Source organism: Scylla paramamosain, chromosome 43, assembly GCF_035594125.1.
Source record: "Scylla paramamosain isolate STU-SP2022 chromosome 43, ASM3559412v1, whole genome shotgun sequence".
Lineage (NCBI taxonomy): Eukaryota > Metazoa > Arthropoda > Malacostraca > Decapoda > Portunidae > Scylla > Scylla paramamosain.
In genome coordinates this window covers 3,302,184-3,328,054 of record NC_087193.1, presented here as the reverse complement: position 1 = coordinate 3,328,054, position 25,871 = coordinate 3,302,184, and the positions used below count along the sequence as shown (strand labels likewise).

General features: G+C 40.4%; 1 protein-coding gene across 1 annotated transcript in view; it reads right to left on the bottom strand.

Annotated features, from left to right (window-relative positions):
• The window catches only part of LOC135093665 (glutamate receptor ionotropic, delta-1-like), a 110,180-nt gene that overhangs the window by 82,253 nt on the left and 2,056 nt on the right, over nucleotides 1–25,871 (bottom strand). Inside the window, exon 3 of the mRNA XM_063993154.1 lies at nucleotides 2,739–2,829. Within this exon, the coding sequence (XP_063849224.1) occupies nucleotides 2,739–2,829 (91 nt within the window). The remainder of the gene's footprint in view (nucleotides 1–2,738; nucleotides 2,830–25,871) is intronic.

Sequence of the window (25,871 nt, the reverse complement as noted above, 5' to 3'; positions counted from 1 at the left end):
ATAGTTGTCTGGAAGGTTGTGTCGAGTTGATAGATGGAAGAATTGAGTTTTTGAGGTATTGAACAATATCAAGTTTGCTCTGCCCCAATCAGAAATTTTAAAGAGATCAGAAGTCAGGCGTTCTGTGGCTTCCCTGCGTGAACTATTTACTTCCTGAAGGGTTGGACGTCTATGAAAAGATGTGGAAAAGTGCAGGGTGGTATTATCAGCGTAGGAGTGGAAAGGACAAGAAGTTTGGTTTAGAGGATCATTAATAAATATTAGGAAGAGAGTGGGTGACAGCACAGAACCCTGAGGAACACCACTGTAAGGAGAACAGTGACCATCTACCACAGCAGTAACAGAACAGTCAGAAAGGAAACTTGAGATGAAGTTACAGAGAGGATAGAAGCCGTAGGAGGGTAGTTTCGAAATCGAAGCTTTGTGCCAGACTCTGTTAAAATCTTTTGATAAGTCTGAGGCAACAGCAAAAGTTTCATCAAAATCTCTAAAAGAGGATGAGCAAGACATAGTAAGTAAAGCCAGAAGATCACTAGCAGAGCGGCCTTGACGAAGCCCATACTGGTGATCAGATAGAAGGTTGTGAAGTGATAGATGTTTAAGAATCTTCCTGTTGAGGATAGATTAAAAAAAAACTTTAGATAGGCAGGAAATTAAAACAATAGGACGGTAGTTTGAGGGATTAGAACGGTGTTTTAGGAACAAGCTGAATGTAGGCAAACTTCGAACAAGAAAGAAAAGTAGATGTTGACAGAGTTGAAAGAGTGTGATTAGGCAAGGTGCAAGCACGGAAGAGCATTTTCAGAGAACAATAGGAGGGACCCCATCAGGTCCATAAGCTTTCCGAGGGATTAGGCCAGAGAGGGCGTGGAAAACATCATTGCGAATAATTTTAATAGGTAGCATGAAGTAGTCAGAAGGTGGGGAGGAGGGAGGAACAAGCCCTGAACCGTCCTTTTTAGCAAAGATCTGAGCAAAGAGTTCAGCTTTAGAGATAGATGTGATAGCAGTGGTACCATCTGGTTGAAGTAAAGGAGGGAAAGAAGAAGTAGCAAAGTTATTGGAGATGTTTTTGCCTGGATGCCAGAAGTCGCGAGGGGAGTTAGATCTTGAAAGATTTTGACATTTTCTATTAATGAAGGAGTTTTTGGCTAGTTGGAGAACAGACCTAGCATGGTTCCGGCCAGAAATATAAAGTGCATGAGATTCTGGTGATGGAAGGGTCAAGTACCTTTTGTGGGCCACCTTTCTATAGCATGAGAGCGGCTGTTAAATCAAGGTTTGAAAGGTTTAGGTCAAGAAAAGAGTGAGGACACTATCACCTCTGTTATGCGTTTGGCACACAGAGACGGGTATCTGTCACGGAAGCAGTCGTCATTCCAAGGAAAATCAGCAAAATACCTCTTTAGGTCCCCCCCAGCTAGCAGAGGCAAAACACCAGAGGCACCTTTGCTTAGGGGGATCCTGAAGAGGGATTGGAACGATAGGACAAGATACAGATATGAAACTGTGATCAGAGGAACCTAGTGGAGAAGAGAGGATAACAGCATAAGCAGGTTTAGAGGTTAGGAAAAGGTCAAGAATGTTGGGTGTATCTCCATGACGGTCAGGAATACGAGTATGGTGTTGCACCAATTGCTCTAGGTCGTGGAGGATAGCAAAGTTGAAGGCTAATTCACCAGGATGGTCAGTGAAGGGAGAGGAAAGCCAGAGCTGATGGTGAACATTCAAGTCTCCAAGAATGAAGATCTCCGCAAAAGGGAAGAGAGCCAAAACGTGCTCCACTTTGGAAGTTAAGTAGTCAAAGAATTACTTATAGTCGGAGGAGTCAGGTGAGAGGTATACAGCACAGATAAATTTAGTTTGAGAGTGGCTCAGTAGTCGTGGTCAGATGGTGGAAATCTCGAAAGATTCAAGAGCGTAGGCAGAAGAGCCCGTTAAGTCATTGCGCCAATACACGCAACATCGAGCTTTGGATTCTCAATCATTCATCCCTTTCTCTGGTAAACTCTGGAACTCTCTGCCTGCTTCTGTATTTCCACCTTCCTATGACTTGAAGTCTTTTAAGAGAGAGGTTTCAAGACATTTATCCTGTAATTTCTGACTACCGAAACCTCATCGGGCATATTTGTTTATTTATCTATTTATTTATTTTAGTGGAAAATTATTACGAAGACGGAGGCAAGTTACAGTACGTAAATTACTGCGTACACAGACTTGACAGCTAGCTGTGGAAATCAAATTATTGGAAACGAAGAAAAGTTTAAGGGAACAGAGAACGTTCTGCTGTCAGTAGCATTAGACACCTGGGTTTCTGTGCGGAATGGCTGGTAGGGTTTGGAGGACATTGAAAGCCAGATGTAAGAACACGAATGTTGCTTGAGTTAAAACAAAGAAAGTGAGAAAAGGTGTCAAAATATCCATATCCAAAGGACAGGCTTCGCTGAAAATATTTAAGATCCCTTTCCTAGATTGGGACTCAACGTTTTTTCTTTCTTCTTTCTTATTTTCTGAACCATTTATGAAATTCGATACTGTCTTAGTAATATATAATTCATTTATTCATCGCAAACTTTCATCTTACTCGTAGTTATAAGATTTCAATATTCTATTTCTAGTGATGACCACGAGAAGTAAGTAATGGTGGAAGAGTTTCTATAATGCAGTATCCTGAATGAGACTCACAGAACTGTGAAGGCACCTTGCTTACCAGTTTTTGCGGAAGGAAAGACGCTTACCTTTGATGCTAGCTGACCGACGATACCGGTCCAGGAGCCGTTGTCTAGCTGGGTGCCATACTGCAGGTCAGAGGGCACAACCAAGTCCACACTGGAGAGACACATCAGAGATTCATATGAGTGTTTTCCATGTTTGTAACCCTGATAGTGGGAACCGCTTTGTTGTGTTGGGAGGGGGGGGGGGAGGAGGCTTGTGTGTCCCAATGACCTGGCTACTTAGGAGGAGAGAGCTACTAACGGTAACAAGGTCGCTAGTGAGTGACCAGACTAAATGGTTCTCAAAGTTAGGCTGCCAGTACAGGTCAATGGTGCCACTCACCAGAGGGGCCACCCTTTGACGTCATCCTGTGTTGGATGGTTGGGTGTCTGGGCTCGGATGCGTTGTGGGGGAAGTCTTAGCTACGTCGTGGAGGATCACAATACACAATACAACAATCACAGGAAAGACGACAGAATAGAGAGCACAGTGGCCAAAACACAAAACTCTCACTAACTGTGACTTCAGCACAGCGAATCACAGCCCAAGAAAAACTAGGACAACACTACAGGCCATAAAACAAGAGAACAATTCGTTTCTATACCGAATAAATTGCAAAATAAAAATGCACTTCAAAAATCATAACACTTCACAAATAATGCACATGATGGCAATAATCTTCGTTGAGTGTGGTGGGTTGGTGGCCCGCGTGGGTGCAGAGACGGCCACAAGAAGACACTACAGTTTACAGCAGAAGACTGACGGCTGAGAAATCCAAAGTCTTGGAATGACGGGATCAGCAGCAAGGCAGTCGAATTGCGTCGGTGATGGCTTAAAAAATTCAGACTTGAAACAGGGACGGCGTCAGTGATTGCTTGAAGTAGTACGGGCGCTTGGCATAAAAAGCTTGAAAGAGGCCCTAAAAGCAGTTTGAAGAAAGCACCGTAGACGCGTAGTAGCGTAGCAGCTTGCATCGGTGACGGCTTAGCAGGTAACCCGGAAGCGAAGAAAGTAGCTGGAGGAGCTGGCGACGAGCAGGCAGGGCACGTGGGCCAAGAGGACTTGTAGCGTCGACTCCTTCCACCGCGGTCACCATTGTTATGTACTAGGAAAATTCTGCTTCTTCTTCTAGTACTTGCTTGTGTATAGCTGATGCCCAAAGAAATCAAATGCTGTACATTGGTATAATAATACTGTACAATATAGATAATTAAGTGAAGTGCCAGCGGGTTGCACATCCACCTCCGAGGCCTGGGTGGACGCAACTACTCATGTCCATCTGCAAGGCTGGCCGGACACTGACTCTCCATGTCCGCCAGCAAGGCTAGGCGGACGAGGACTCTCCATGTCCGCCACCGAGGAAAGGTGGACACAGACTCTAATGATGCTGGGGTGGTTGCTGAGCCTACCGGCTCAGGTCGGGCCGGGGCTGGTGTCCGGAAGACAAAGATTGAGAGTTGACCTCATTCCCTCGTGGTGGTAGGCAGGCAACCAGAGCTTGGCGTCAGGTCCCAGGGGAAAGGTGCGCGATGGAATATGGGCGGCAAGCATGTGGGCGTGTGTCCCCACACCAGCACACCGTGTTATTCATTCAGTTTTCAAACCCTTCGGAACAGTTCTTCGTATCCGTCTCAAATATGACGACGATTGTCTCTCTAAAAGCTGTTATGTAACGTTTTAACATTTACATCAGCAGGTTTGCTGCCAAACCTGCTCTTGAGGCAGTAAATTCCCTGAGTCTTGGAGACAACAGCTTAATTGCTGAGGTCATTCGATCAAATAATGTAGTTGACAGTGAGAATCATTGTCCTAATCTGATGATTCTGATGAACGTGCCCCTAAAGCTCCCCACCCACCTATACTCTACTGGTTTGTAGCATATTATAGGGAACTTTATCCATGCTGCCAAGTGTCTAGAAAGGGAGATTGGAGTCATCCTTCCAAATAATATCAAGAAATATGGTGTCTTGATCAGAGATAAAAAAAAAATTAACGCAGGTGATGATGCTCCTCCATCTGCCTTGTCTTTTTGATAGGATCTTCGTATCCATCAAGCCACACCGAACATTCAGTTACTGTAAAGGACGTATTTATAACCAGGACCTATGTAAATTCTCAGAAGATGACATCCTTCAGCTCTATACAGATAATATTCAACGATTGGCCAAGATTAGAGGAAATAATAACATGATTATACTTACTTTTTATGGTCCTTTTCTCCTTGAACGTGTAAAGATCGGCCCTCTTTCTCTTCCCGTAAAGGCATTCGTTGACCGCCCTTTACAGTACTACTGGTGTTGTGAGTTTGGTCATGGGAGGAATAGTCTCCAATCAGAATAGTCTCCAGGGCGGTCATTGCTCAACCCTTGATTCGCACCATACTCCTGAATGCGAATCGGAACCCTACTGCTTCTACTGCAGAGAGGCTCACCCGCTATGTTCCCGACAATGCAAGAGGTACCGTCTCGAGCAGGACATCCTCCAGCTGGCTAATTCTCAGTTTATAAGTCTAGGTAGTGCCACACAAGAACTTCTTTTCTGACAGAAGGACGGTGGAGCAAAAACAAAATGCCTCCTCCCTACACTCTTATTTCTCCTGTCTCCACCATAGATAATAAGGTTGTAATACCTCCCTTCCAATCTCAATCATCAATTGTTTCCTTCCCTCCCTGTGAAAATGTCGCTCCTCCATCTTCTGTCAGGAACAAATTCTCTGTTTTGGAGGATATTACATATAAGCCCTCCTCTGCATCTTCTGCCAAGCCACCCTCCTTTTCAGCAAAGCCCTCCACTGCATCTTCATCAGTTACATCACAGTCTGCCCCTACAAAAGTTCATATTGCTGAAGTCCACGACCCCATGGACTCTCATGCACGAACGACTCCCAATTTGTATTTTAAGCCTCCACAGACACATACTAACAACTCTTCTAAGCGGGAGGGTGAATTAGATTCGTGTTCAATAAGATAGTGCAGGGTTTGAAACAGGAACGTGTTCGAATTTCTTTCCAAGTAAACGCCAGTTAGTTCGAAATGTGAAAAAAAAAAAAAAACCAGCTTGATAGAGTAAAGTTCGAAATGTTCGAGTTGTAACTTGGTTCGAAAAGAGCTAGATAGAATTATGTTCGAAAATAGTTGTAATTTGGTTCAAAACGAGCTTAAGTTAAAAAACATCCACAGTGTCGAAGTCCTCCACCCGCAGGTACGTGATGGTGGTGCGGCCCGGTGCTACTCAGACATCTCTGACTTCAGGCACTGTGGTGTAGTGTTAAGTGCAACTTTGGTATACTGTGATGAAACATTTACGCTATTCCTGTCTCTTGTTTGTGTCTTATTATTCAACATAATCACCCTGCCCTTGTCTATTTAAGCAGTGACAATGAGTGAAGAAAGTCACCGCGAGGCAAGGCAGGTCAGAAAAATCGAGGGACAGAGGCGTGGTTCCACGGTGTACGTCTTTGATGACCAAGCCTATGTCAAGGATCGGCAGTACAATGAGAAGCTTTATGTGCGGTGTCATTTGTTCAAAAGTGGGTGCCATGGGCGTGGCCACATCAACCTGGAGAACAGCACTATGATGGTGACCAAAGACTCCCAGGCAAGTTACATCGAGCAGATGGAGCTAAAATCGTCTATGAAAGACTCAATTAAGAATGATACAACACAGAATGCCAGGCAAGTACCTTGATATGCACTATAGTTAGGTAATTAACAAACGCAAATTACTACGGTGATGGTAATTAATCTATAAACATTGTATTGTGTAGACAAATAAGATTACACTCAAAATTTCATCAAGATCAATTCACAGGCATGTGTATGATGAACGATGTGCCAGGGCTCCAGCTTCTGCAGCAACTTCTGTGTCATTTGAAAGCGTGAGGCGCACACTGCTAAATGAACGAAACAAATACCTTCCTCCTGCTCCAGCCAGCCCCTTGGAGGCAGCAGACTTCTTGGCATCAAATACTATGTTCCAGTCTTTCTATAAAGGTGTGGCTACCTACAACGATAACCTTGCCTTGATAATGTATGAGGATGGTATAGAGGACATTGTCATGCACGTGGAAGAGATGGCCATGGATGCTACATTTTCTGTTGTACCAGCAATTTTTGAGCAGCACCTGACCATTTTCGGACGTTTTGGAGACAATTTTCTGCCTATGTTCCATGTCCTCATGACGAGCAGGCAAGGGGAGCTGTATACTGCAGTTCTTGATAGGATTAAGTCTCAGTTACCTGGACTGGATCCAACTATTGTACACAGCGATTTTGAAGTAGCAATACACAACGCTATAGGTACAGTCTTTCCCAGTGCAAGACTGCTTGGCTGTTGGTTTCACCACAACCAAGCAGTCTTCCGAACCATCCAGAAGAGGGGTCTGCGGGGGGAATTTAACAAACCTGGCTCAGTCTTTAAGCTTTAAGAGGGTTTTTTTCTCTTCCCCTTTTGCCAGCAGACAAGATTGAGAAGGGTCTGCAGTTACTCAGAAACTCTAAGCCACAAATTCCCAGACAACAAGCTGCTGTGGACAGCCTTGTAGAGTATTACAACAACTTTTGGTTGAGACGGATTGGCGTGGACAGGTTGTCTGTGTGGGGACAAGTGCACAGAACAAATAATTCATGCGAGTCATATCATGCCGTTATGTCAAAGGATTTGAAGCCCAAGACAAGGTTTTGGACCTTCATTGAGTACATCAAGAGAAAAGCTCTGCGATTCGAGCTGGATGTAGTCAGAGTTGCAAATGGTGTTTCTGTCACACGGCAGCAGGGGAAAACAATGGCACAGCAGAAGATCGAGAAAGCTAACTGAGAGTTGCTTGCTGGTGGAACTGTTGAGACTTTCATAAAGTGCACGCGTTATCTCGGCATGAAGAAGATGGTACTCAGAACCGACGAACCTGATGAGGAGGGGCAGCAGCAAGTTGTACAGCTTGGGAATGAGACTGAGGCTGAAGAGACTGACGATGTACAGCCTCATCCTGAACCTGAACCTTTACTTGAAGAGGAGCCAGAGGCTGTCTACCATTCCCCCATTCACCCTCTCAGGCGTAGCCGCCCACGTGAAGCAGCAGCCCCTATACACCACCAAGAACGCGAATGGCAGCATCTCGCCAAGCCAGAACTGAGGTAATGTTTTACACTTGTATAACTATCTGTCTATCTATCTATCCATCAATATATCTATCCATCTATCTATCTATCTATCTATCTGTCTATCTGCAGCAGTCAGACGACACGGAACCAGGACCATCAACTCTGCAATCAACTAGTGAGAAAGCTGACTGTGTGGTCTGCTACAGTGCCTCTGTGAATAAGAAAAAGCCAATCTGCCTGTTTCCCTGCGGTCACACAACTGTCTGCCTTAGATGTGTCACAATTATAAATAGCTCTACTTGTAAACATTGCCCCATTTGCAGAACAGAAATTGTATCTTTCGTAGAAGCTCATATGAACTTTTAGTTATTTTGGTTATTTTAGTTCTTTTACACGGTACAGTAATATGTACTCAGAGGAATTTTATTGAAATAAAGTCCTTGATCAAATATAGAAATAAACTCTTTCGATATTCCTGAAGTCTACCTGTTAACAATTTTGAAACGAATTTATTACCAAGTATGCTTCATGATATTACACATGATCCTGTTTCTAAGCCGATGTTCAAATTGGGAAATAGGTTCGTGGGAAATAAGTTCGCAGTGTTTCGAACCTATTTTCACGTACCTGTTTCCCAAAATCTAGCACGAACTAGTTGACACGTACCACTTTCCCCCTCCCCTTCTAAGCTTCTTCCTCAGTCCCACCAAAAACGCTCCCGCGGGTCTGCCGAGTCCCTGGACTCGACGGACGCTCCCCCTAGAAAGATCCCTTTGGGAGCGTCAGATGACGTTAGATATCAAAGTGATTCCTTCGCATCCGAAATGGGCATGAAAATTCTCTGCCCATCTTCCAAATGAGTTTTCCTCCAAAAGTGATACCAAGGAAGAGGATTCTGTCCAGAAATCCTCTTCTCCAGTCTTTTCAGGAGATTCAGACACTCATGTGTGGGTAGCTATCCCCACAGCAGTTACTCAATCTCAGGTTTCTATGCCTACAGGTATCGTGGGACCAGATAAACCTCGCAGGCCGAGTAAAGTACTTTGTTAGGTAGGCAAAGGGAAGCTTCTCTGCTGGGGCTTCCCTGAAAACTCCCTCAAAATACTAATATTCTAGATTTTGCAGTGGAATTGCCGTCGTTTGCCTGCCTCCTTGGAGGAACTCCTGGTATTGATCTCTAGGTTTTCTCCTTTCTATATTTGTTTGCAACAGACTATGCTTGGAGAACCAACTCACTTTGGTCCTCCTTGGTACCGTGCTTTCTTCTCCACTCCATTTCCTGGTCAGGGCCACCACGGTGGCACTGCCATCTTTATTCACAATGATATTCCTTTTATCCACCTGCATACTCACTTGCCGCTGCAAGTTGTTGCTATTAAAGTTTTTTTTATAAATCGTTTTTATTCATTGTGCAGACTGTATCTGCCTCCCAGTGTTGCTATCGAGAGAAATTAACTTGATAATCTTTTAAATGCTATTTCTTCTCTTATTTTATTGGGAGACTTCAATGGTCACCATTCTTTATGGGATGATGATGCCGTCAACCCTCGTGGTCTTTTAGTTACTTCTTTTATCGAGCATTTTTAAACGATGATCGAGCATTTTTAGAGATGTGACCCATTTCCACAGTCGAAAAATGAATCTCTCTCTCTCTCTCTCTCTCTCTCTCTCTCTGTACCTCTAATTCTTTTCTTGAAATCAACCGGAAAGTTTTACTAGACCCATATGGGAGCAATCAATTCCCAGTTTTATTGGAGTCAACTAATGGTTCACCACAGTCACGTCCTCCCTGGTGGCGGCTAGATAAGGCAGATTGGCACTTTTTCAAAGATCTCAGCACCCCTGTCCGCTCAATGAATGACATAGGAAATTGTGATGAGGCTGGAATATAAATTACTGATGTCTTGCACTCCGGTGTTATTCAGTCCATCCCCAAGACCTCTGGCCAGTTTCCAAATGTCCTGTTCCAAGGTGGAATGCAGATTATACAAGCCGCTGTTCATGAAAAGCCCGCCGTCTTTTTCTCACCCTTTCAGCTGCTAACTCTATACAGAGGCCTTATCTGTCTATGTATGGAGCATGCTTCACGTGTCTAGGGGAATTCAACTCATACCGTTCATCTAGACAAGATGGAATCAAAAGATTTTCGTCTTATCAGGTCCTCTCCTCTAACTGTCTTCAGCCTCTTTCTCATCGCCGCAATCTTACATCTCTTGCCATCTTCTGCAATTTTCATGTTAACTGCTCTTCTGATCTTGCTAATCGCATGCCTCCCCTTCTTCCGCGGCCTTGCTGCAAAAGACTCTTCTATCACCCCTGTTCTGTCCACCTCTCTAATGCAAGAGTTAACTAGTATTCTCAGTCATTCATCCCTTTCTCTTTTAAACTCTGGAATTTCCTGCCTGCTTCTGTATTTCCATCTTCCTCGGACTTGAACTCTTTCAAGAGGGTGGGGTTTCAAGACAATTATCCTTCAGTTTTTGACTATCACTTTGGACCTTATTCGGGGACCGGCACCTCAGTGGACCTTTTTTTTTTTTTTAATTATTTTTTTTATTGTTGTTGCCTTTGTTTGGCTTCCCTCCTACATAAAAAAAAAAAAAAAAAAACTTGACTATTCCCCTCTTCTACATTGAACATCCTCTGTCTGTCCTTTATTTGTAATCTAAACTGGAAACTTCACATCTCATCTCTAGGTAAAACAGCTTCTATGAAGTTAGATGTTCTGAGTCGTCACCACCAGTTTTTCTCACCCTCCCAGCTGCTAACTCTGTAAAAGGTCCTTATCCGTCTATGTATGGAGTATGCCTCACATGTATGGGTGGGAGAAGTTCCATTCATACCACTCTTTTACGGTGAAATCAAAGGTATTTTTTCTTATTAATTCCTCTCTTCTGATTCTCTTCAGTCGTCTCCGTCAGTTTTTCTCACCGCATCCCCCCCCCCTCCCACTTCTGATAACTGTACAAGGGACTTATCTGTCAATGCGTGGAGTATGTTTCACATGTATGTTTTTTTTTTTTTACTGTATTCGGGGACCGGTACCTTAGTACCTCCAACATAATAAATAAAAAAAAAAAGAAAAAAATAATCAGATGACAATAAATAAAAAAAATATTATGCATGAAATTGTAAGTTATAGGAGAATAAAATACAAAATTAATTGGAGTGACAATATAACTAGAAAAAAACTAATAGTTACAATATAATATTTATGATTATTAGAGTAATGATAATAGTAATAATAATAATAATAATAATAATAATAATAATAATTCAGATGAAGACAGCATTATTAACAACAAATAGTAGAAAATACAAATAATAGACTCATTAAAAGGAAAATACTAACAAGCACGATTATTATGATTTTGATAAGAACACTTGCATATATAAATAAAAGAAGAAATATATACCATATCTGCCTAATGTATTTTAACAACAACAACAACAACTATAACAACTACAATATTCATAATGATAATGAATTTAGAATACGGAGAAGTACCGAAGAATTATTACAAAAACATGATCGCAAGAATGGGGGAAATCATCTGTATTTCCTTAACAACATAGTTTCATCCTATTTTTCAAACAATGTTGCACCTCATGTCCTGTGGTGACTGATTCCGGCATACGGCTTCTCTCACTGTAATGCTGTGCTGTGCATGGGTAGTTCTACATAAGGGAATTCGGAGGTTCAGCCTGCTGTGGCACCACGGGTTATAGTTGAAAATTGCAATCCGTGAGATAATTATGTAATGTTCTTTGAACACAAAGCACCGTCTATATGTGAATTCTGTCGGAAAATTTCAATATTTTTTTTATCTCTAAAAATAAGGTTAGTGTGGTGATATAGCTGTTGGTGGTACATGACTTTTATCAGTTTCATCTGGGCTACAAAAGGTTCTCTATAGAAGTTTAAAAACCCTGCCCCATAAAGAATAACAGTAAAATGAATGTGAACATGCCAAAGAAAAGTAGATTTGTTGTAAGGTGTTAAAATTAAATCTATCCCTAATTTTGTGTACAATACCTGCAATTCTACTTGATTTATTTCTAATTACTTCAACATAAACTCCTAGAGATTTGGTTAATTGTTACAACGTTTTTTATTGGGTGTACCATGGTGGAGTGGGAGATACATAAAGTTGGTCTTATTGATATTTAGTGTTAATCTAATACTTTTTAACCATTAAGATACAGACGGCTCCGTACTTGATGATGCAGTTTTCCTACCTATATCTCTAACAAAAGTGACATCTCTCACCCTTTTTTCATGACAGCTGTCATTGGTTAGAGCTGCCTCTGATATGTATCTTAGGTCTCTCCTCCTTCCCGCCCCTCTTCCCCATGCTTCTCATTCCTCTTTTATATCCCTCCCCTCTCTCTCTCTCTCTCTCTCTCTCTCTCTCTCTCTCTCTCTCTCTCTGTCTCTCTCCCTCCTGAAGTTAATTCATAAACCCAAGGAAATGATGACCTCCCACCACTTTCCACCTACGGTTTGAGTGACGCGCGCGCGCGCGCCCGCGTTTCTGTGTGTGTGTGTGTGTGTGTGTGTGTGTGTGTGTGTTGTACTGCAAAAATTGTCCTGAACGTTTAGGTATGAGAGAGAGAGAGAGAGAGAGAGAGAGAGAGAGAGAGAGAGAGAGAGAGAGAGAGAGAGAGAGAGAGAGAGAGAGAGAGAGAGAGAGAGAGAGAGAGAGAGAGAGAGACAGACAGACAGACAGACAGACAGACAGACAGACAGACAGACAGACAGACAGACAGAGAGAGAGAGAGAGAGAGAGAGAGAGAGAGAGAGAGAGAGAGAGAGAGAGAGAGAGAGAGAATTAAAACCTTTCGAAAATATTATGCCCCACATAACCGCCTTGCATATCAGGTGAAATTAGCTTTTGATAGTTTTTGATTTCACGTATCATGTCATCACGAGATTGAACCGAGCTACTGGACTTACTTAGGACATTATGTCTTTATAGTTTTACCGTGCGATTATGCAGGAGAGAAAGTAAAACACAAACACTGATCACACTCTGACTGTGTGACACGCACCCTGTTATCCCTCACTTACGAGACATATGTTCTTATATTTTTATGTGAAATACAGCAGGAAAGGATAAAAATATATACCAAAACACACACACACAAAAAAAAAAATAAATAAATAAAATAAATAAAATAAAAAAAATACACGGGAAATTCATCGTATGGCTGGCAAGGTGGCCATCGGCAGTGAACGCATTGATCACTGATTTTCGTCTGTTGTCATATTGCTTCGCAAGAGATCGGAAAAAAAAAGTATAAAATATCATAGATTACACCGATTTTTTTTTTTGCATGGTCATTCCTTATCAAATTTTGAATGACATAGTAAGAATAATTTCCCAAAACTCAGCTAGGGTGGGTCGTTTTCGACTCATGCCGCAAAATACAGGGTTAAGCACCACCTTGGAATGGATGCTCTTAAGAGCTATGGTTTCAAGATATGGGCTCCAATTCAAGCCTCCTCAGTTCTCTCTCTCTCTCTCTCTCTCTCTCTCTCTCTCTCTCTCTCTCTCGGCTTTCAGCTCAAGCCTCTTCATCTCCAATTCAAATCTCATCTTCTCAGACACTCCTTCCGTCCGGGAAAATCCACTGATGCTGTGGGTAAGACCAACATGGTCAGGTATACTATTTGCGGGACTGGCCGTCCGCACACCAAAATGTACCAAATATACAGTGCCACTTCCGGCAGAGACAGGGGACTCAGGTCGCGAATTAGCCCTGCTACCAGCCTACCCTTCCAGTGCGTAGGGCGCCGTAGGTTGTTTACGGGCACACAAAGGACAAACAAACAAACGACACGCATCTGTCTTCCCCACGTTGCTACGAAGTTTCTAGCAATCCTGGCGAGGTCACTAATTCTGTTACGACCCAGGATTCAGCCCCCTTCACAGCTGTCACTACTTTCGGGTCAGCTTTCCCTAGACCAGCTCCTTTTAGCCTACTGCGGGCATAAACGCGACGAATCCATGTATTGTAACCCAAGAACCAAGAAGACATGAAACACATAAGAAGGAAGAATGAGACAAGAATGAAGAAATGAAAAAAGAAGAAAGTAGAAAGAATAAATGAGGGAAGATAATAAACACGAAAGTAGGTACCAAGACTACAAGAAGCTTTCACCACAAAATGTTGTGTTGTGTAACAAGTTTTTTTTCACGAAACTAGATACTCTTGTGGTGGTTACTGTATCCATTTAGATGCAAAATATAGTATATCAAAAAGACATTAATGGCTGAAGCTGACATCAAGGTTAAGTACATTCCGGGGCAAAAAATATATGATTCTGTAGTGAGATTACGTGGATGAGCATAAATAATGGGAAATGATGGAAAGATTTGTCACTTGAAATTAAGAGGAAAAATACATATTGTTGGATGATATATATATATATATATATATATATATATATATATATATATATATATATATATATATATATATATATATATATATATATATATATATATATATATATATGAAAAGAATTATTGAGAATACAGATTGATGCATAATATATATGAAAAAAAGGCTTTTGAAAATATAGATTGATGTATGATATTTATGGAAAAAAAGTCTATTTAAAATATAGGTTGATGCATGGTATAGATGAAAAAGGCTATTGAGAAATACGAATTGATGCATTAAGAAACAGTGAGATGAATATATTGGAAATTTTGAGTTTATTAAAATGTAAATTGATGCATGAAGATATGGTGAAGTGAGTATATTGAGAATATAGACTGATGCATGAGGCAATGATGAAATGAGTATCTTGATAACTGTGAGTATACTGAAATATGGTTTGATGCATGAAGAAATGGTGAAATGAGTATATTGATAATTGCGAAAATATAGATTGATGCATGAAGAAATACTGATAATTATGAGTACTGTATGTTGAAATATAAAGTGATGCATGAAGAAATATTGAAATGAGTATACTGATAATTGTGAGTATAGTGAATGAGTATATTGGTAATTGTGAATATAATGAAATAATGAAGAGATAGTGAAATTAGTATATTGGTAACTGTAAGTATATTGAAATAGTGAAGAAAGAATAGAATGAGTATATTGGTAATTGCGAGTAGGCTGAAGCATAGATTGATGCGTGAAAATATGGTGAAATAAGTACATCGAAATATGAATTGATGCATGAAGTAGTGAAGGCAGTATATTGATAATTGTGCGTGTAGGGAAACATCTATTAATGGATGATGGAGATGTGAGATGTATATTGAAAAAAAAAAAAAAAAAAAAAATGTATAGAGTCAATTGACCGAAATCATATTTTGAAACAAATGAAATTATTATGCGTTAGAGAAATGTGTTAGATCGATGAAAATGTATTGAAATTACTATTAAGAATAATCGATATATAGTCGATATATAGAACTGAGGTTGAGAAGGTTGAAAAAATGAGGATAAAGAATGTAGAATACTGGAGGTGAATTATGATAATCAAATTGGGGTGAATATGAAACGTAAAAAATGCATATTTGGCTTAATGAAGTGATTAACTTAATGGTGAGTATGCACAAGTTGAAGTTAGAGAAAGCTGAATGTTGCGAAATATAACTGCATTATATAGTTCTCGGAAACTGGCGCGTCAGATTATGATAAATGATGCTTGTGTACGCCCATCTAGCGAAGTTGCGCACTTCCTGCTGGCCTAGGGGCATGGCAGTCTACAAGTTACTCCATCTAAGTGTCATTTTTTGCTCAGGGAGGAAAGGAGAAAGGGGAAAGGATATTTTTGCAAATCGTGTCCGGGGATTAGTCGATTCAGAAGGATGAGGGACGCGCCAGATGCTTCGTTTCCCAGATGTGGACAAGCTTTGCGCATACATACACAAGGATTTATAGTTATGTAGAAAGGGGTCCACAAAGAAAAAAAAAAGAATAATAAAATAAAATAAAATAAAGCCACAAAGAAAAGAAAATATTAAAAGAAAAGAAAATATTGAAACGACAAAGAAATACTGAAGATACAAAAGAAAGGTTGATTGCATTCCACAAATAAAAGATGATTAATATATAAATGTTGATTAATCCTTAGATATGTGCTTGCTAAGTTATATGATTATTAAGTTGAAAAAAAGTGTTTCAGGAAAATTTGTAAGAAAAAAATACAAATACTGAGTATTGATGTGAATACGAAAGGTAAAATTTTTAGTTGTAAGGAAGTAAAGTGTCAGATAAGTCAGTGTAGTGATTATTTAATGGAAAAATGCAAAGATGTTAGAGAAGTACCAGAGTAATGATGTCGCAAATAATGTGTTACTCAGAAAGCTGGAAATGTTAAAATACATTACTTTAGTTGTGTGTCGTCAAGGAAGTTAAGATATTGAGGTTGCAATTGGTAGTTGTATGGGTAATTGAGATGTTAAGATAAACATACATGACACACTGTATTGTGAATAATGTGGTAGAAGTATAATTGTTTACGTCACAAAATAATTTAACTGTATCCTAGACCTTTCTTTATGATATTGCATGGGAGAAGAAAATTAATATAATGATTTCAACAAGAGATTACAATAAAACTAGTACAAGAGTATATGCTATATGTTATATTGCTTGGTAGCTAAAGATGATCAGACAGCGATCAGTGGTGCAGTGTAAAGATAAGGTATGTTAGCACAAGGGATATGAAACAATGCTTACAGATTACATACAGAAATCTGGAGAACTAATACCACTACACAGACTAATTTGTGTTACAGAAGAGCTTTAAAGTGAAACAAGGGAAACAATTGCTGAAGAACATTGCGGATAGCGATACAGAAGATAATTCACTGAATATGATCGTCAGATGACGAAATGAGCATATTTCAAAGAAAAGAAAAAAAAAAGAAAAAAGAAAAACATTGCACGCAACGCAAACTCAGGTCAATTCATGCCTAATTGCTTTAGTGTTGTATTTTCATAAAGTGAGGAAGGAAAACGTTAATGTTAAATTTGCAATTAGTAAGTGCTATGCTTAAAACATTAACAATCATTCATCTTTTACTAAAGATTCAAAATTTGCAACTTAAAGTGATTGAAAGAATGTAAATGACACGAAAATATTTGTGTCTATGCATAATGGGAAGTCATGACTTATATGGGAGACTGATGTTGTCCAGTTGGCTACTGAATATGTTATAGTAATGCACATTGATCTTATGAGGTGATTTTTTTTTTTTTTATGTAGGAAGGACACTGGCCAAGGGCAACAAAAATCTAATAAAAAAATGCCCACTGAAATGCCAGTCCCATAAAAGGGTCAAAGCAGTGGTCAAAAATTGATGGATAAGTGTCTTGAAACCTCCCTCTTGAAGGAATTCAAGTCATAGGAAGGTGGAAATACAGAAGCAGGCAGGGAGTTCCAGATTTTACCAGAGAAAGGGAAGAATGATTGAGAATACTGGTTAACTCTTGCGTTAGAGAGGTGGACAGAATAGGGGTGAGAGAAAGAAGAAAGTCTCGTGCAGCGAGGCCGCGGAAGGAGGGGAGGCATGCAGTTAGCTAGATCAGAAGAGCAGTTAGCATGAAAATAGCGGTAGAAGACAGCTATATATGCAACATTGCGGCGGTGAAAGAGAGGCTGAAGACAGTCAGTTAGAGGAGAGGAGTTGATGAGACGAAAAACTTTTGATTCCACCCTGTCTAGAAGAGCAGTATGAGTGGAACCCCACCAGACATGTGAAGCATACTCCATACAATGACGGATAAGGCCCTTGTACAGAGTTAGCAGCTGGGGGGGTGAGAAAAACTGGCGGAGACGTCTCAGAACACCTAACTTCATAGAAGCTGTTTTAGCTAGAGATGAGATGTGAAGTTTCCAATTCAGATTATAAGTAAAGGGCAGACAGAGGATGTTCTGTGTAGAAGAGGGGGACAGTTGAGTGTCATTGAAGAAGAGGGGATAGTTGTCTGGAAGGTTGTGTCGAGTTGATAGATGGAGGAATTGAGTTTTTGAGGCATTGAACAATACCAAGTTTGCTCTGCCCCAATCAGAAATTTTAAAAAGATCAGAAGTCAGGCGTTCTGTAGCTTCCCTGCGTGATATGTTTACCTCCTGAAGGGTTGGACGTCTATGAAAAGACGTGAAAAAATGCAGGGTGGTATCATCAGCGTAGGAGTGGATAGGACAAGAAGTTTGGTTTAGAAGATCATTAATGAATAATAAGAAGAGAGTGGGTGACAGTATAGAACCATGAGGAACATCACTGTTAATAGATTTAGGAGAAGAACAGTGACCGTCTACCACAGCAGCAATAGAGCGGTCAGAAAGGAAACTTGAGATGAAGTTACAGAGAGAAGGATATAAACCGTAGGAGGGTAGTTTGGTAGTTTTGGATAGATGTTTAAGAATCTTCCTGTTGAGGATAGATTAAAAAACTTTAGATAGGCAGGGAATTAAAGCAATAGGACGGTAGTTTGAGGGATTAGAACGGTCACCCTTTTTAGGAACAAGTTGAATGTAGGCAAACTTCCAGCAAGAAGGAAAGGTAGATGTTGACAGACAGAGCTGAAAGAGTTTGACTAGGCAAGGTGGAAGCACGGAGGCACAGTTTCGGAGAACAATAGGAGGGACCCCATCAGGTCTATAAGCCTTCCGAGGGTTTAGGCCAGCGAGGGCATGGAAAACATCATTGCGAAGAATTTTAATAGGTGGCATGAAGTAGTCAGAGGGTGGAGGAGAGGGAGGAACAAGCTCAGAATCGTCCAAGGTAGAGTTTTTAGCAAAGGTTTGAGCAAAGAGTTCAGCTTTAGAAATAGATGTGATAGCAGTGGTGCCATCTGGTTGAAGTAGAGGAGGGAAAGAAGAAGCAAAGTTATTGGAGATATTTTTGGCTAGATGCCAGAAGTCACGAGGGGAGTTTTTTTTTTTCTCTTAATGAAGGAGTTTTTGGCTAGTTGGAGAACAGACTTGGCATGGTTCCGGGCAGAAATATAAAGTGCATGAGATTCTGGTGATGGAAGGCTTAAGTACCTTTTGTGGGCCACCTCTCTATCATGTATAGCACGAGAACAAGCTGTGTTAAACCAAGGTTTAGAAGGTTTAGGACGAGAAAAAGAGTGAGGAATGTACGCCTCCATGCCAGACGCTATCACCTCTGTTATGCGCTCAGCACACAAAGACGGGTCTCTGACACAGAAGCAGTAGTCATTCCAAGGAAAATCAGCAAAATACCTCCTCAGGTCCCCCCAACTAGCAGAGGCAAAACGCCAGAGGCACCTTCGCTTAGGGGGATCCTGAGGAGGGATTGGAGTGATAGGACAAGATAAGGATATGACATTGTGATCGGAGGAGCCCAACGGAGAAGAAAGGGTGACAGCATAAGCAGAAGGATTAGAGGTCAGGAAGAGGTCAAGAATGTTGGGCGTATCTCCAATACGGTCAGGAATACGAGTAGGGTGTTGCACCAATTGCTCTAGGTCATGGAGGGTAGCAAAGTTGTAGGCTAGTTCACCAGGATGGTCAATGAAGGGAGAGGAAAGCCAAAGCTGGTGGTGAACATTGAAGTCTCCAAGAATGAAGATCGCTGCAAAAGGGAAGAGGGTCAGAATGTACTCCACTTTGGAAGTTAAGTAGTCAAAGAATTTCTTATAGTCAGAGGAGTTAGGAGAGAGGTATACAGCACATATAAATTTAGTATGAGAGTGACTCTGTAGTCGTAGCCAGATGATGGAAAACTCGGAAGATTCAAGAGCGTGGGCACGAGAGCAGGTTAAGTCATTGCGCACATAAACGCAGCATCCAGCTTTGGATCGAAAATGAGGATAGAGAAAGTAGGAGGGAACAGAAAAGGGGCTACTGTCAGTTGCCTCAGACACCTGAGTTTCAGTGAGGAAAAGAAGATGAGGTTTAGAAGAGGAGAGGTGGTGTTCTACAGATTGAAAGTTAGATCTTAGACCGCAAATGTTGCAGAAGTTAATGAAGAAAAAGTTGAGGTAGGTGTCAAGACACTTAGGGTCGTCGACAGAAAGGCAGTCCGACCTGGGGACATTTATGGTCCCCTCCCCAGATGGGGACTCCGAGGCTGGTGTAGGAGTCGTCATGATGATTTTAAAATTTTTTAGTGAAGGGTGTGTGTGTTATTAGGTGCTTGTAGTTTTGTGTGGAGGAAGAGAGTTGTCTTTAGAGGGCAGGCTGTGACTGCCCCCTTGTGTTGTGAGACACAAAGGAAAACGTTCAGTGAGGTCACAGCTGGGTTTAATGATAAGTTCACAGCACCCCCTGAGCAGTGCTTTAGACCTCACTGGGAGTAATTATCGTTTCGGCAGGTGTCTACTGCCTCCTCCAATAATGATTAAATACCTTGATGAAAGTACATGTTTTTGAAATACGTATCATTGTTCCCTCTATACATTATTTGAGAGCAGAGTGAAAAGTTTATTCATCTAAAAGAGTAAAGAGAGATGTGTTTACCCAAAGCTGATATGAATGCATTACAAACTTGGGCTGCTACTTACAACTTTTAGAGGAATTCCCACCGACACATTCTGATGTCCGCAGAATGACTTCCCTTCCATTTTTCTTTATCAACATAAGTGTTTTCTGACTGCATCATACCTCTGCTAATACTGAGAATATTCAGAACTGATTCTCCTGGTTTATGATATAAATGATGTGGAAAATATGATTGATTGTTGATCTCTTCTCTTACTGGTCAAGATATTGAATGTTATATTTTGTTTTCTCCACAAAGGTTCAATCTCTTCACTCTGAACTTATGAATTTTGCTAATATACATGTTATAGATGGCTGCCTTTGTTTCTACACAATGTAAAGATAACCTGCAGTTCCTTACAAAAGCATGAGCCTCCCAGGATTCGGACTGGTGCGACTGGCTGTGGACAGTGCTGTCCTGGTGTTCAGAGGCGTGAGCGAGGGCCGCACATGTGGCTCCCCTGGTTCCGGCAGCATGGAGTAGGCCTTCCAGACCCACACCCTGCACCACATCCGCGGATGAGGGAACGAACACCCAGCCCAATAACCAGTAGCCCAAGGGGGCGCGATCATAAGGAAGGTGGCATGTTGTAATCCAAGAACCAAGAAGAAATGAAACACATAAGAAGAAGGAAGAATGAGACAAGAATGAAGAAATGAACAAGCAAGTAAGAAAATAGAAAGAATAAATGAGAGAAGAAGATGATAAACACGAAAGCAGGTACCAAGATTACAAGAAGCTATCACCACCCTGATAAATAAGAGACGAGACGTGACCACCGAGGAAGACAGCAAGATGCGGTGAGTCATCACAAAACCAGAGCAGGAGATGAGCAGCAGATTACAAGAAGAGAAACCCAGGTGGCTATCACTGAATTAGTATACGAGGGAAGCAGAGATCACCGGAAGCAAATGACGTGGACAAGACGGAGAGCCGGCACTCACCACAGGAAATTCCGTCTCCTTGTTCCTGCTTAAAAGATGCGATCACCAGTTACTTGAGAATGAACCTTATTGAAAGTTAAGGGACTGTAAACTGTATGATCGAAGTATGGGAAGATGAATATAGTTACTTGAAGATGGCCCTTATTGAAAGTATAGGAAAATTAACCTTATGATCGAAGCATGAAAAAAAATAAATATAGTTACTCGAAAATGAACCTTATAGAAAGACATAGGAAAATAAACCGTATGATAGAAGTAATGGAAAATAAATATTATAGCAATGGAAGACTTGTTGGGGCGAAACGTCGCTCTAATATTATATGTATATTATGAAGTGTAGAAGACAGGAATAGACAGAAACAGACAGACAGACAAGCTAGACAGATCTGTCAGACCAGAGAGGGTCAAAATGGGCAAGCCGCCTGTCACAGAAGCAGTAGTAGAGCCAGACAGTTGTAATGCAGTCAGAGTAAAACGTTGGTGTTATATATTGACAGAGGGGGATTGGGTAGGTAAAGGTTGTGCTTTCTTATTGAATATTAGTTGCGGGTTCTGTGTATGATGTGTTTTATCATTGAGTGTTAATTGCGTGAAGTAGTTTGAATCGAAAGTGTAATATGAAGTGTTCAGAGATATTTAATGGAATTTGCGTGAAGAGAGATTAATCCAATTTTCGTAGTTTTTCGTTGTTGTCATAAGTCGTATACTATCGTCTGAGTGTAAATATACCTAAATAATACATATTAAGTAAAATTTATAAAAAAAAAAAAAAACATAAATAAATGCGTTCCCTTGAACCCACAAGGGCCAGTCTTACAGATTACTGACGCAGCAAAATCTGAGATCGCCACTCGGTTTAACCCAACGACCGAAGAAAGACTATAATAAACGCCAAACAAACCCAACTTTGCTGAGAAAGAATTGCAAAGTACGTGGTAGGGGGCACAGCTAGGGCAAAGGACACACAAATATGAGGGTTATAATATTCTGTGAGCTACCTCCCACCAGAGACAAATCACCCACGCCCACAGAAAATTTTATCCTCCTGCCCCTGAGTAGTTTATATGCAGTCCCCCCTGGAAGACTACAGACAGCTACACACGAGCAGAATTATGAAGTCCTGTGACTTGAGAGTTACCATCTCTGAACACCAGTCGCATTTAATACTACAAAATAACACTAATGACAAAACTACACAAAGACTGGCAGGACCTGAGATGGTAAGAAAACCACTCCCAGACTCCCAAGACATGAAACAATCAGCTGATAGGACGCCGTGACGTAGGTGGTAAGACTACTTGCGCAATGTATCTGACACAGCGCCAAACCGAGCTCTTGCCAGGGGCTTATCCTACCTAGCACAGCAGAGGCCTACTGCTGCCGATACTGCAAAATACTATGAGTAGTTCTCTAATATATATCCCACTATCCCTCCCCCACCCCCGTGCCAGCGCTCTGTCACTCCAGCAAGCCAACCACGTCCTCTCTCTAAGAACTACAACGCCTAATTGAAGTGGGGGACGATGAGACACACGCTTGCCCGCGTTTTCTACTGCAAGGCGGGGAAGTCGTACGACAGAGATATGGAACTCGGGAGGGACAGGGAGAGAGGGAAGGAGGTTGGCCGCTCGCTCAGTCACCCTCAAGGAAGCTTAAGAGAGAAGGAAGTATTATCCTAATTGGGTGAGCCGATCTCTGGTTAATTCTACGAAACAAACAGAAGAGGGCAGCACCGTCGACTCTCAGCTCAAAGCATGTAAACAAAACCCGAGCCCACCACAACGCTGCCCACGCCTCTGTGACATGGCGGCTTGTGATGCCTCTCACTGTTACTGTGCGTGCGGCAAGAAAAGCCCTACACTCTCTGGTGTTCAGCTATATTTATTTTTCACATATGCCCGAATTATGTATATGTTTTTTTTTTTCAAAGACATTTTAGTCATTAGCAAAAAAATACAGGGTGTCTTGAAGTATGCGATTACTGAGCTGACGCTGCTAGCCATAACTTTTACTTGATGAATAAAATACCGTGGCGTGCGTGATAAATGCATATAACAGATATTTAGCATACTCAAAGAATTTTGAGTGAAATGTGTTGTGAAATATGAGTACAGAGTACCAGTAAATGATCATTCTCAGTGAGGCAAGATGGAAGTATGTACTTTGTGTATCATATTATTTTGTGTTGTATGTGATTTTCTGTATACGTAATTGGCATTATGGGTATTTCTTGATAAGAAGTCCGTCCCCCATTCCTCCCCCCCAATCCCCCTAACCTGTCATACAAGTTTGGGGTCTGTGGGGAATCGTGATTTTTTTTTTTTTTTTTACAGGGGATGAAAAATAAGTGAAATAAAGGCGTTAAAAAAACTAAGGAAATTTACTTTAATATTTCGAATATCCCTAACCTATCCTAGCCGCTAGACTGTTGCTAAATATCTCACATAGTGACTTTTTTTTTTTTTCCCCTGCTGAACACTAACATTGTTCGCTTCACCTTCCTCCACTGGGTACCATATTAATAAATGACAGTGAACCTCTATCAGAACGCCTGACGCGTCTCTAAAGCAAATGAAAAATGTAATTGAATCTACCGTGGAAAGTCGTAATTGGTGGCCTCATGAAGGACCTCATGAGTGGCAGCGCGTGATTGGAGGCGTCAGCTGTATAGATACCATGAAATCCTGATATGCCGCTACCCACAAATCCCAGTTATAAGCAAAAGAAAATCATTTCACTGTTTACTCTTGACTGGTGCAGAGCTCGCTGGACTTAGAAAACATCGAATTTCTCCATACTCTCGAGTACTATTACAGCCATACTAGACATGTGCCCCCATTTTTTTTTTTTTTGACGTTTATGGCAAGGCCACTGAACCTTCTACATGATATGTGAGTTTCGTGCTTATATGTAACATGGACGTGATATCCAGATTAATCACATTATGTTCAGGAATAAACAAACCTTTTGTGTGGGAGATGGTGTCAATACATCTGTATATTCCAACATGTATATGCGTAAAACAATTTCTGGGCATTTATCTGTCTGGAATTATTTCTCCATACTGGTTCTTGAAATATGAATATGAACCATATTTTCATTATTTGTTTCTTCTATCTTATTGAAATATTTTTTCATTGTACCTTCAAAATTCAATAAAAAAGATAGTAATTTCAATATGATTCCAGGTGATTGCAGTGGTTCCAAGCCTTGGAAATGACATGTGTGAAGAATATTTTGACCAAGCACACCAGCTGCACAAGACATCTGCTGAAGAATGCAGCTCCGGTATCTACAAGTGAACTAACTTCAGGTACATATTACACAGCATTTCTGTCCTGGCCCAGCTGTGTGTTATAATTGGTACTGTTTAATTCACTTGTAGTGAATATGGTTAAATGAAATTCATCAAGAAATAGTTAATAAACAACAGATCCTTAATAATGATTATTGATATTCATAACCTTATATATACATTATATGATAAAGTTTCATTTCAATGTATATTATTTGCTTGCAGATACCGGTCAGTAATTTCATAATTTCCATTATTATCTAACTTATAACCATTTCCTAAAAAAAGAAGAAAAAAAAAACATAAAATAAGGGATGCTGCAAGAAGCTGTCAGGGCTAAACGTGGCAGTCCCTGTATGAAACATACCTACTTTTTTCCACTTGTCACCCCCATCCATAAATCTGTCTGTTCTCCCTACTAACTATGCACTATTCCAGTCATCTACCACTCTATCTGAGGATCAGTTTCTTTCTCTCTTTAAATCTAACTTTATCAAGCTTGAATTAAAATCAAAGATGGGAAGAAAAATCATGTGTTGTTATCTTTTTCTCTCTAAAAAAATATGATGATAATAATGATGATAATGATAATAATAATAATAGTAATAATAATAATAATAATAATAATAATAATAATAACAATAATAATAATAATAATAATAATAATAATAATAATAATAATAATAATAATAGTAATAATAATGATAATAATAATAATAATAATAATAATAATAATAATAATAATAATAATAATAATATTATTATTATTATTATTATTATTATTGTTATTATTATTATCATTATTCTGAATGAATAAAATATAATAAACCAAGTCTTGTCTCCACTAGGAAAATGCCCCACCACTTGTCTATACACAATCATACATTTCTTTATATACTAATATTTCATTATACTCACAACTTAATTTTGTGCAGTTGCTACGTCGCAGTTAACAAATATTTTCCTTTTACAGATTGTGTTGTACTAAAGAGGTTTATAGGAAGAAAGGAGACACAGCTCAGATCATCTCTGCCTGGTCCAAGATTCACATTATGTGAGTTCACCATGTTAACTTTTGTGATGAGCAATGTAAACAAGTATTTCAAGATGTGTTTTAAGCATGAAAAAGAAGAGCTGGGAATAATGAGAGTGCACATAAGGTTTATAATTTCTGTTAATCACTTGAGCAGGATAGTTGTTGTGGGGTGTGATAAAAGTATAAGATGGCAGATATGAGATTGAGATAGAAAAGCTTTTGAGCTGTTTTGTTGTGCTAACATCATCGATGGAGACAATAGGATTAATATTAATATACTAGTATACTGATTAT